The sequence below is a fragment of the Eriocheir sinensis genome, chromosome 3 (genome assembly GCF_024679095.1).
Source record: "Eriocheir sinensis breed Jianghai 21 chromosome 3, ASM2467909v1, whole genome shotgun sequence".
Lineage (NCBI taxonomy): Eukaryota > Metazoa > Arthropoda > Malacostraca > Decapoda > Varunidae > Eriocheir > Eriocheir sinensis.
The window spans coordinates 15060945-15072558 of NC_066511.1; the positions used below are offsets into that span (position 1 = coordinate 15060945).

At 42.2% G+C, this 11614-nt stretch overlaps 2 protein-coding genes across 7 annotated transcripts in view; one reads left to right on the forward strand and one right to left on the reverse strand.

The window, feature by feature from the left end:
- Window positions 1-2980, reverse strand: part of LOC127005626 (acetyl-coenzyme A synthetase 2-like, mitochondrial) — a 26537-nt gene extending 23557 nt beyond the window's left edge. The window contains exons 1-2 of one of the 6 annotated variants that reach the window (XM_050874620.1): window positions 2889-2980; window positions 2040-2412 (exon numbers count right to left, since the gene is read on the reverse strand). In XM_050874620.1, coding sequence (XP_050730577.1) covers window positions 2040-2258 — 219 coding nt within the window. In that variant the 5' untranslated portion in view covers window positions 2259-2412; window positions 2889-2980. Of the gene's footprint in view, window positions 1-2039; window positions 2413-2654; window positions 2830-2855 lie in introns of those variants that run through there. The other 5 variants (XM_050874636.1, XM_050874625.1, XM_050874654.1 and 2 more) reach the window with 5 other exon arrangements.
- A 1468-nt stretch (window positions 2981-4448) lies between these two features.
- Window positions 4449-11241, forward strand: LOC127005648 (putative peptidyl-prolyl cis-trans isomerase dodo). Its single transcript, XM_050874682.1, has 4 exons — window positions 4449-4616; window positions 9289-9501; window positions 10708-10763; window positions 10893-11241. The coding sequence occupies exons 1-4, from the start codon at window positions 4562-4564 to the stop codon at window positions 11055-11057; spliced, it is 489 nt and encodes a 162-aa protein (XP_050730639.1). The 5' UTR covers window positions 4449-4561; the 3' UTR covers window positions 11058-11241.
- The last annotated feature ends 373 nt before the right edge of the window (window positions 11242-11614 follow it).

The following is an 11614-nucleotide window of genomic DNA, read 5'->3' on the forward strand; positions in this document are numbered from 1 at the left end:
GCACCGGACACTCGTGGATGGCAGGAAGGGAGCAATGTCCTGTACGCCACGAAGTATACCACGACTGATAAGGGATAGTTTTTTTCCTACTCTACTGTCCCGGGTCTGCACTTGAAAACCGCGATAAGGTACTGCGTTGAGGTAACCCATGCATACGTAAGCTCTCAAGAGGCTGACGTTAGAAGTGAAACAGTAATCAGTGCTTATATCGTGTTCCTTTATCTGTTGTGCTTATTTGCTGTTCTAAAGTAAAATATTTCTCTTTGGATCAATGTTCTGTAAAGTAAGAGAGCTGGATTCCTTTTATCTTTATCGCTTCTCTTTTTTGGGAGTGGGGTGGGTAAGGGATCTTAGTGTGTGTGTGTGTGTGTGTGTGTGTGTGTGTGTGTGTGTGTCATAAAACTCCTGCTGATCCCCCGTCACGGTCTATCATGCGTGGCGGATCACAACACTATCGGGCGGTTATCAGAGACCCCGCCACGTTCTTCACAGTACTTTCCCTCAGAGCAAGACAAGACTTCTTTGGACCGCCGCCAGGACTCAAGCGAAATAGCTAGTAACCATCCCACAGTACTGCCTCACTCCACCTACTATCGCCAACACCAACACTAGCACAACCACAACCACAACCGTCATCAGCAGCGTTCCAACATGTGCGACAATTATTCCGACATACAGTAAGCAAGTCAGCCGTATAGGAACGTAGATTTGTCCTTTCCATTCCCATAAAACACATCAAAGAATAAGATGTCAACGCTAAGTCTAACTGAATACCTTTGCGTGTCTGGGTGCGATAACTTTTAATAAGTCGGAAGCCGATGTATACAATGTGCTGAGTGTGGCAGTCTGGTAACGCTTGTCACTACCAACACTCCTACCACCACCACGTACCACTACACCAACACCAATGAGACTCCCTGGCCACCATCACCACACTAACACTACTACTACTACTACACCAATGAGTCTCCCTATAGCACCAAAACATAAGCCGAGATAAGTAGTAATTGTGTCTATTTCTTTTATTTCTGTATAGGTATATATAACTTTTGCTGAGACTTTTTTTCCTTTATTGAGAAAACATAATTATAGTCTCATCCATGAAAGATCATATGCATTGTATGGTCTTATTAATTAATTTCTAATAAAAAAGTTTATTTTTTTTTACATTTTTTACGATAAAGATTATGTGGATTGTAGGGTCTTGCAAATTCTTCTCTAAACAAGAAATAAAAGGGGTTATCTTTTTTACAGCAAAGGAGGCAGCTCAAAGACAGAAAATAAGAAAAAGCTCGCTATTTTTAGTACTACAGTTTTCTGCTTTCAAGAGTGGTTAAGGCTTCTTGGCAGTGGAGAAACAACGGATACTGAAAACATAAAGAAAAAAAGTTGTGTCTTGTCACTCTAATCCACTGTTCGAGTCGTGTTCATAAAAAAAAGACATAGGAAAGAAAACGTCTCAACCAAAATAATAATAATAATAATAATAATAATAATAATAATAATAATAATAATAATGATAATAACGTTTTGCCTAATGATCTAATCCACTGAGTCATGTTCATAAAGGAAGACACAAGACAGAAAACATCTCTGATAAAGACAAACAGGATGACCGATGCACTTTCATGAGCGTGTTAAATTCATCCTGCATCTCAGCTTCCACCAACAACTACAGTGTTTTTAGGGCTGTACACGCACGCTGCCTTCCTGCCCTGGTTACAGAGAGAGAGAGAGAGAGAGAGAGAGAGAGAGAGAGAGAGAATCGTAAATTAAGGGAAGAGAATGGTCATGAAAATCGAAAGCCTGCTCTTATCCACAGTGTACCCCCCCGCTCTCTCTCTCTCTCTCTCTCTCTCATACATACAATCACACTCATACTACACTGCTGATCAACGGACTGAACGCATTTAATGGTATAAAATTAAGAATAATAACAACAATGCATTATCTATAATAGTCGTATAGCTCCAGCAGCAGTAACAATAGTAGTAGTAGTAGTAGTAGTAGTAGTAGTAGTTAAGAATCAGATCACTTACATGGTCCAGAGAAAATTGATGGATGCTTTCGTGAGTGTGTAAACCCGGGAAGACCTCAGTTATCTCCGGGATAGGCGTGCTGGTGACATCCACGAGGGGGGCCGCCTCTGTCCGGTTGAAGGATGTGGCTCGGAGGAGGGAGCGAAGGGGCCCGTTCTGAGCTTGCTGACGGACCCCGCGGGAGATCAGACGAAGGAGAGAGGACGCTGAAGGAGGCATGATCGACTGGCTACGATGATGACTGTCCTCCCTTGGCAAATATCGATAACACACGAGTACTCGATGTGTTTATGATGAGAGGCTCCTGTTCGTGTGTTTATGCCTCAGCTTGGATAATAAAAAGTTTTGTGTTCTTATATTTCACTAAATCCTTCTGAAGAGGAACATAAAAGTGAGGGATTAGATACAAGAAGGAATTTATCTATGTTTCCATCTGCTAGGAAGTCTAAATGCCATACTTGAAGAACGACACTAAAAGCTCGATCTTGCTGCTGTTGTGTTTGAATTTTTAATAACTAATTAATCGATTTCAGAGTTGGGTCAAATGAAAAAACTTTCTAACCCTAGGATCCTGCATGGGGGCACTGAACACCGAAGTTTTTAATAGTTACCTACCTCCTTTGCAAACACTAACACCAGATTTCGGAATGAAGGCGTTTCCTGCCCTTTGGTTCCCTTCACATTCGGCCAGTCACAAGTGTTTCAGTAACTAGGAACACCAAGTCACAAGAGTTTCAGCAACTAACAACACCTTCGTGACCAAACATAAGCTGCAGAATAAGTAATATGCATGAACAGCCTCCACCACCACTGCACCTCACCACAGCCTCCACCACCACTGCACCTCACCACAGCCGGCACCACTCACTACCACTCGGCACCACCACCACTCCGCCACTGCTCCAACAAAACAACTCCCCTGTCGCCCTCCATGGTCACCCCTTCCCTTCCCACACACGCAACTCTCACCCGGTCTCCACAATCTCATACGGACGAAGCTTGGGTGTCAGTGAACGGACCAATAGCGTGCGCCACCCTCAGTCTCCACCCCTTTACCTCGCTCCCCCATTGGCTGACTTCAACAGGTGACAAAATGAGCACTTGTTTGGGTGGGTGAATACAGGTCAATCACCCACAATGGAAACCCCTCGAAGTAGGAAAGAAGTGATGGAGGGGGTGAGGCCGAGGTGGGGGGGGGGGTGTGATGCAGAGCTGGGCGACACAGTTATACCAGTCAGCCAGCTCGACACCCCACCCTACCCCACCCCACAGCATCATTGGCCCCCTCCCTGCACACAGCACTACTCATGCGGCCTCTGGTGGAATGTCAGTTGTTCCTATAGGGGCTGTGGGCTACTCTGTTAACACACACACACACATGGCAGGGGTCGAGTTCAGATCGAAACAGCAGGATCAGTCTTAAGTGTCAGAATTGTTAATCACTGTAACTACGATCTTTTTAATTACGGTGTGCTACAGCCTGCAGTGGCACCAGTAAATTTTTCTTCTTCAGGAGCACGTACTCCGTTTCCTTTTCAATAGGAGTGGCTGACACACCCTGCTTTCATAACTGTAGCCTTCATCATATGGATCTCGATCTCCCTCTATCTATGTTGCATACAGCATTAAAAGTAACAGCAACATCCATAGAGCTGTTCCCGTTAGCTGCGGCAAGGTCACGTACCGCCTCTCTCTGAAGGATCATCCACATCATTTGTATGAGTGCAGTTTTCTTTGTATTGCACGCAAAGCATACTTTGCAACTTGCATGATAATCTAGGACGTCCTGTAATTATTTCAATGGGAGCGCCAACACCACAGATAGACTTTACAGAGCCCCGCCCCTTCGTGCCAGGATCCATCATATATGAGACATTTGGCAGATTCTTCTTGCTCTTATAAAAACTATACTTGAAAAAAAGTAAAACAGGCTATTAAAAAAAAATAAACGTTTCTTGTATTAATGCAAATCACAGGTAGTATAAATATATATATTGCCTGGGGTCGGCATATGTTATTCCCTTCTCCTTTGTTGTGTGCTTTTGCAGCAATAAACCATCAATCAATCAATCAATCAATCAGGCAGCTGTAAAGTAGCCTCATGTTGGGAGTCGTGTCCGCTGGGAATATCATCAAGGCCCGTATGTAATACGCGCCGCGCTTCGATCCAGGCCATTTAAATTTTTAAAATACCATAAATCTTCAGATTCCTTTGAAAGTTTGCAGAAGTGATGCCATAAGGTGACTATATTTTTTTATGTACTTATCTCATTTTCCATAAGTGCTCGATTTTTTGGTCAGAAAAGCAGTCACGAGGCCAAGCTTTATCTTTTTCACTTTATTTATTTAATGTGACACACACGTGAATTTTAATTTTGTTACTTTCTACAAATGTATGTACGGTAGTCATTAAATATAACCCAGCACAGGGGCAGGAAGGTTTAGCGCCGTAGCCCCGCGTGTTCGCGGGCTGGCAGCGGCGGCGGCGGTCAATAACAAGTCACTTCCCGGCCCTGCTGACCATGGCTGACTCCGAGCTGCCCTCAGGCTGGGAGAAGCGTGTCAGCCGATCCACAGGTGCACACTCTAATACTCATTACAGAATATCCCAAGTACCTACGTGGAAACTGCCCTCCAACTCTCCACTCCCACACCTCCCTCACACCACACCGCGCTGCACCCTCCACTCACCCCTGAGGCCCTGACCTCCGGGGGCAGACGGGCCCACCTTCAGTGGGTGCCCTCACACATTGGTATCGTGGGCAACATCCTATAGTGGGCCAAGCAGCCAACCTGGCACACACATCCCCAGCCAACAGACAAGCCACCAGACCACACTGACCTACTGGCTCACCTAAGACAGACACTGGGCCACCAGACTGACAGTCAACTTAGACAGACTACCCTCGGACGTTATAGACACCCCCACCCAGTTCTGGCGGACCTACTCCCCCAGTCGCTCCCCAGACACAGCCATCACCCGCCTCAATGCCCACCTGCAGACTAAACATGGTCCAGACCCCACACTGCCCTGCTAGCCTTTAACACTGACAGGGCTCTGGAGGCCATGGTCCCACAGCCTAACTAGTCCCCTAAAACACTCCAGTAGAAGAAGAAGAAAGAGAAGAAATCGAACCAATCATTACGCAGCCAAATAATGAATGACACGAGGCAGACTGTGTTGGGGGATTGAACTGCAGCAAGGTTTCATCCATGATATTGCTGTAACAACCTTATAGAACTGCCTTGACCACCACATGTCTTGACCACCACTTTTCTTGACTGCCACTGCTTATTCAGCCTATATTACTGAACTGGATACATAGGCCCATCACATACTAAATTATTATACTATGACAGACCTAACCTAAGAGTTCTTCACTTCCATGGCCAGGCATTCTAACCCACGACCAGACAATTGCTGACACGCAGACACACACTTAAACACTTCCCTTCTGAATTTCCCTCAAGGATCACCAAAGAGAAGGAGATCAGTCTTCCATCTGTAGACCATACAGTTATTATTTTCTCATTATTTTAGGATTTTTATTTTGCACATTTAACCGTATAAATATCTCTTATTGGAGATTGCTTTCAATTATGTTCGGCACCGTATTACTGCTGTAGTTGCGGAGCCATGACGATACCCTAATCAGTCAATTAACTCCACCCAAGACTTCAACCCGACTACTGCTGCTATAAGGGTGCTGCCATGGCCTCACCAGCTTGGTATTATTAAGGGACGGGTATTTATCTAGTTTTGCATCCACCACTCTATGGAATTGGACACCTGGTAAATATCTATGATTTCACCCATTTCAATGGTGTATGCTCAAGTTTTGATATTCCTAACATATCTGCTCACTATTTCCCATGTAAAGCACCATGAAATCTCCAATAAACAAGATAGGCAAATTGATAGCAAACACATCAAAACACTGAATATAAAAGTTTCATCCTCAAAATGCACACATGAGGGTAAGTACTACTTAAGCTCTCACAAAACCAGGAGGAAGGCGGACTCTGCCTCGGTTGGAGTTGAGCTGCTGCCTCGACTGCTGTAATGTATTGACAACAGTGCATTGTGGAACATATCATATTTAGGTAAAACTTTCTAAGAAGTCCGCCACCCCCTCCGCCACTCCAGCCCCCCCTACCCCCTAAGACAAGCCTGGAGAACTGTGGGGAACCGGGGTTTGGGGGGGAAGCCAAAATCACTGAAAAATGGGCTACCCAAATTTCCCTAGAAAAATCCCTAAATGAAGGAAAATTCCCTAGTCTCAAAAGTAAAGAAAGTACTAACTTTCTAACCTAACAGCCCCCCTCAGCCCCCTGCTAATAAAAGGGGTCTGCGCCCCCCTCTGGACCCCCCACATGTATGATGCGCCAGAAAATCTTTTTTTTTTTTTGGTGGGGAGCATATTTACACGACTCCAACCGAACTTTACAACCTGCTAACGAGGGGGCTTCGCCCCCCTCGGCCCCCCTCCTAACCAAGGGGGCTTTGCCCCCCCCTGGACCTCCCCATGTAGGGAATTTTCCTTAATTTAGGGATTTTTCTAGGGAAGTTTTGGAAGTGGGGGGGTCCAGGGGGGGCACTGCCCCCCTTGGTTAGGAGGGGGGTCATGGGGGGCTGTTAGGTTATAAAGTTGGGACTTTCCTTACTTTCGAGACTAAGGAATTTTCCTTCATTTAGGGATTTTTCTAGGGAAATTTTGGAAGCCCATTTTTCAGTGATTTTGGCTTCCCCCCCAAACCCCGGTTCCCCACAGTTCCCCAGGCTTGTCTTGGGGGGTAGGGGGAGGCAGACTTCTTATAAAGTATTACCCATATTTTTTATAGAAAATCGAATTGGACAAATTTAACAAAAGCTCACATTTTTTTGCTTCCTAAGCCCCCCTTGACCCCCCCCCCCCCACTGAAGGCCGCCTTCACACGAGCGGTAGTATGGCTGCGCGGGCGGGTGTCTTAAAAGGCATGTCTTCACACGTGCGTGTTTTTTCCCACGCAGTTCGTGTGCATCAGTGCACAGAATACTTGTCAGTTTGTTGGTGTTTGCTCGAGATGGACGTAAAGGAAAGAATGATCTATGTGTATATAATGAACAGGGTGTTAAAAAAGAAGAGACTATGTAAATGGTGGACCCACCCAATACACAGCTTTAGGCTCTTTCAAGGAGCATTCTACACATTATATTTTCTGATCTGAAAGCTTATGAAGAAAAGTTTTTCAATTATTTCCGCATGTCATCTTCTATATTTGAAAAACGTGTGAGCAAACTGAACCTCTGCTACAGATTAACCACGATTGCTGCTCCAGGAAAAAACTCCCGTCTGAAGGGCTCCATAGACTTCTAGAGTATTCTGAACCGCCTGGCACAGCGCGGGTTGGCAGTGCACGCTGCCGGTAAATCATTGCCGCGTGGGAATTAAGGCGTGTGAACGGCCTCATTGAACTTCATTGATTTCTAAACTGTGCGGGAAAAAAACGCTCGTGTGAAGCGGGCCTTAATCTAACCAGACCTGACATCACCTACTAACATGGGAGCTTTGCCCCTTGACCCACCCATTTGGACATATCTGTAGGAATTGGCTGTAAAGAAAGATGAATAGGACCACAAGAAATGGCAGAGAAAATGGTATCCAACTCCACAGTGTGGCGGGTGTGAAACTACATAAATACCTTTTTTTCTGACATAGTACAATTCATACTTTTTAACCATTTACCGTGGAAATGGTCAAGGGACAGCCAACCCCCTATGTTAGATTTTATCAAATTAGAGTAAGGGGGGTTGGGAAAGAGCAAATACCCCCCCTGTTAGGAGATGTTAGGTTTGGTTAGAATTAGTGTTTAATTATTTTCAATAAATACTGGTGATACACTGCATGATCTGCCTTTTTCAATATGTTGGTCAACATTTTGTAACCCACCAGACATTGCAGCCTCGAAAAAAATCATTTATCTTGCGGGGCACCTCTTTAGCTGAATGGTAGAGCGGTGGCTTTCCATCTGGCTGGTCAGGAGTTCAATCCTTGGCATTGAAAATTCATATTTCCCCTTTTCCGGACTAAATCAATTTCTCATGTTTCATGACTCTGAGATGTCATGTTTTAGTGATGGGAACTGCCTACTCCCATTAGATATACATACATGCACATACACACACAAATACATATAGTGTTAAAAATTGTAATAAGCTATGTGCTAGATCATGTCTTCCAAAGTTTCCCCTGATGCTCTCGTAGGCTCAGGAATATTTTCCTTTGTGTCTATGGTTAATATAGAGGACAGGCAACCCGGCTGGGTAAATTTGGTGAGTAGGGACTTGAATGTCCTGTTAACCATCTGTCAGAAGTGAAACATGTAAATAACTTACAAAATTTTCACTTCCTAGGCAGTCTTCCTGTTGGTTTATGTAGTATAAAACTTTACTTTTGCCCTCTAGCTTTCTTACAACTATAATTACCACCACCACCACCACTACTACTACTTCATTAAAGGTAATTTCACATTTCATCCAAGAAAGAGAGGAAGCAAAGAAGAATGAAAGGAGGAGGGAGAGCTTGAATTGACTTGGGGAGGTAGAGGTTGCCAAAGACCTCACTCTGATACAGGATCAGCCCCTCACCCATAGACTATGTTATGATATCCTACCAACATATTTTACTTCACAGAGGAAAAAGAATTATCAAATATATTTTTTTATCAACATATAATTAATAAGACATCCCTTGCTATACGACTGGATTGGATTCCTAAAAAAAATTAAGAAAGTGATAGGTTGTATACCATTATAGTAGTCAAGGTGCTTGTACAGTCATGTTGAATGGCATGTGCTGTGCCTCACACCCCTCACAAACCTCTTAACAAAGACCCCAAGCATCACAGAAGCAGTCATCTCTCAGTCTGCAATGGGAGATGCAAAAAATGAAGTACCATTTCAACCATAGGCCAATAATAAGTCTTCGTTACTTTTTTCTCCTTTTGTTATACTTTAATCGTGGCTACCTTTGTCAAATGAAAATTCTTTGAGTATGTTTCCCAAGACCCACTAAACCTGAAAGATTAAGTTAGTAACCTCAAGCCATCATAGGTAAGAAGTGGCATGTGGAAAGGCATCAGGGAGTGCAGGATGGGGCAGGGCAGTTCATCTGTCAGTCAGCTTCACAGAATATACTTGTTATACCTTAAGTTGTTGATGATTTTTATGTGAAAAACCAAGATGGATCAGTTGTTGTCTTCATTACAGGTTTGACTTACTACTTGAATGTGTACACCAAGGAGAGCCAGTGGGATGTGCCAACAGAGCCAGCCAAGCCAGCTGCAGGCACTGGTAGCGGTGGGCCAGACCGAGTCCAGTGTTCCCACCTGCTTGTGAAGCATGCAGGGTCACGCAGACCTTCCTCATGGCGTCAGGAAAACATAACCATCTCAAAGGAAGAAGCTATTGAACAACTGAAAGGTGTGTGACATTTAAAGCATATGTAGTCCAGTTTAATTACTCTATGTGAGCATTCTTAAGACATAGGTGCGTAAAAAGGGAGTTCTTTCAAGAACAGGTTTAAAAGTGATATTGAAAACTTCCATGTCATGTAATAATGATGATTGAAGTATAAATGAGTACGCACACACTTCATATTCTGAGCAAGTTTCTATTTCATAACCCAAAAGTATTGAATATTTAGTGAAATGAGGAAGAGGGTTTAATCAGTAAAATTATTGAAATCACACAATGTACTTCGACTTCAAAAACTCCTTTAATCTGAAATCCACTGGTCCAAAATTCCCATTACTCCAAATTTTAAATGCAGAAGATTGAAATCCCCTAAAAATAACAATTTAGAATCATATGTCATCAGCCTGTATAATTCTAATGCACAGAATCAACCATGCAGGGAATAACCCTAAACAGTTACATTCTGCCCCGTGACTAATTTCCAATTTTGATGTTTTCTTACCTTCTTAATTTCATCATACCTCTGCTGAACAGCCTCCCCTTGGGTCTTTATATATCAGTTACTTCCCAGTCTATCACTTTTTATCCATTTGTTGTCCTCTAGTGTGTGTGTGTGTGTGTGTGTGTATATATATATATATATATATATATATATATATATATATATATATATATATATATATATATATATATATATATATATATATATATATATATATATATATATATATATATATATATATATATATATATATCCTGAACATTACCATTTCTTGATTTTCATTTCCTTTATCATGTCTGTTTTTTCATCCATTTGCAGTTTCTCCTAACCATAATAGTGATCCTTAAGCACTTATCATTTTCCTCTCCAGAGACTAAGTCAGTGTTCTTGTCTCAGATCCATGTCATGATGGGGACACCAACTTAAATATCTTCACTTTAAACAGCAGTAGACCCCCCTTATTACCTTACCTTGTTTTCAAAAAACATTCCTTTTTTACCCTTTCCCCCACAATTCTTTATTCACACTATTCCATCTTGCTCTCTCCTGCCCTTTGCCTCATTACATGTCTACTGTTTTGTTATTTACATAAAAATACTCATCCCCTGTTGCTATACAAGCTTAGGAGACATTTCATGATGAAAAGGCATAAACCAAAACTTTAGGTAAAATCATAATGGAGTACTAGAAAACAAAAATTTTATTTGCAGAATATCGTGCAGAAATCACATCTGGACAGTCTTCATTTGCAGAATTAGCTAGCAGGGTGAGTTTCTGTTTTCTTGGAAATATTGATTATATTTCACTTTTTTTGTCTGATTTGCATAATATGCAAGCTAAATGTAGATCAACCTAAATTAGGTTGGGAAATATAGAGATTTTCTGATTGTTTCAGGTGTCTGACTGCAGCTCAGCCAAGCGTGGGGGAGATCTTGGGTTGTTTGGACGTGGAGCAATGCAGAAACCATTTGAGGATGCTGCATTTGCCTTAAAGGTTGGAGAATTAAGCAAGATAGTGGATACTGATTCAGGAGTTCACATTATTTTGCGCACAGCATAAGTAGAGAAAAAGCTTATTTAATCAGTGATTCAAAGGAATGTTGCAAGAAGTTTTACTTAAATTGTTAGCTAATTTTCCAAGTACTAATATGCCTTCACATAAACTTTAAACTGACAGACAAGAATGTCATGCTTAACCAACAAAATATTACAAATCTGTTATTGATTAATAAAATTTTACCATATTCATGCTTTGACATACCTGGAGGAGTTTTATCCGAATAGTTTAGAAATTATAATGCAATTGATGGAAATTCTCTTTACTTACATCAGGCATCAACTTACTGTTCAAGGTTTTCTGAAATCAGGTCAAAGAGATATGGACAGGAAGGGAGAACAATATTTAACATTTGAGCAGAGAGCATCTCCTCTTTTCGAGTTGAAAATGTACTGTGTTCATGATACTTGCTCCTGCACGGCTCAGTTCTACATGGTGTTGAGATGAGATTCTTTCAAGTTAATTTTGGACAAAACAAAAAACAAAGTTGACCAAAACAAATATGAACTTTCAGACAATTTTGCAGAATAATTTCAAGTATTAAAGTTTTTGTTTGGTGA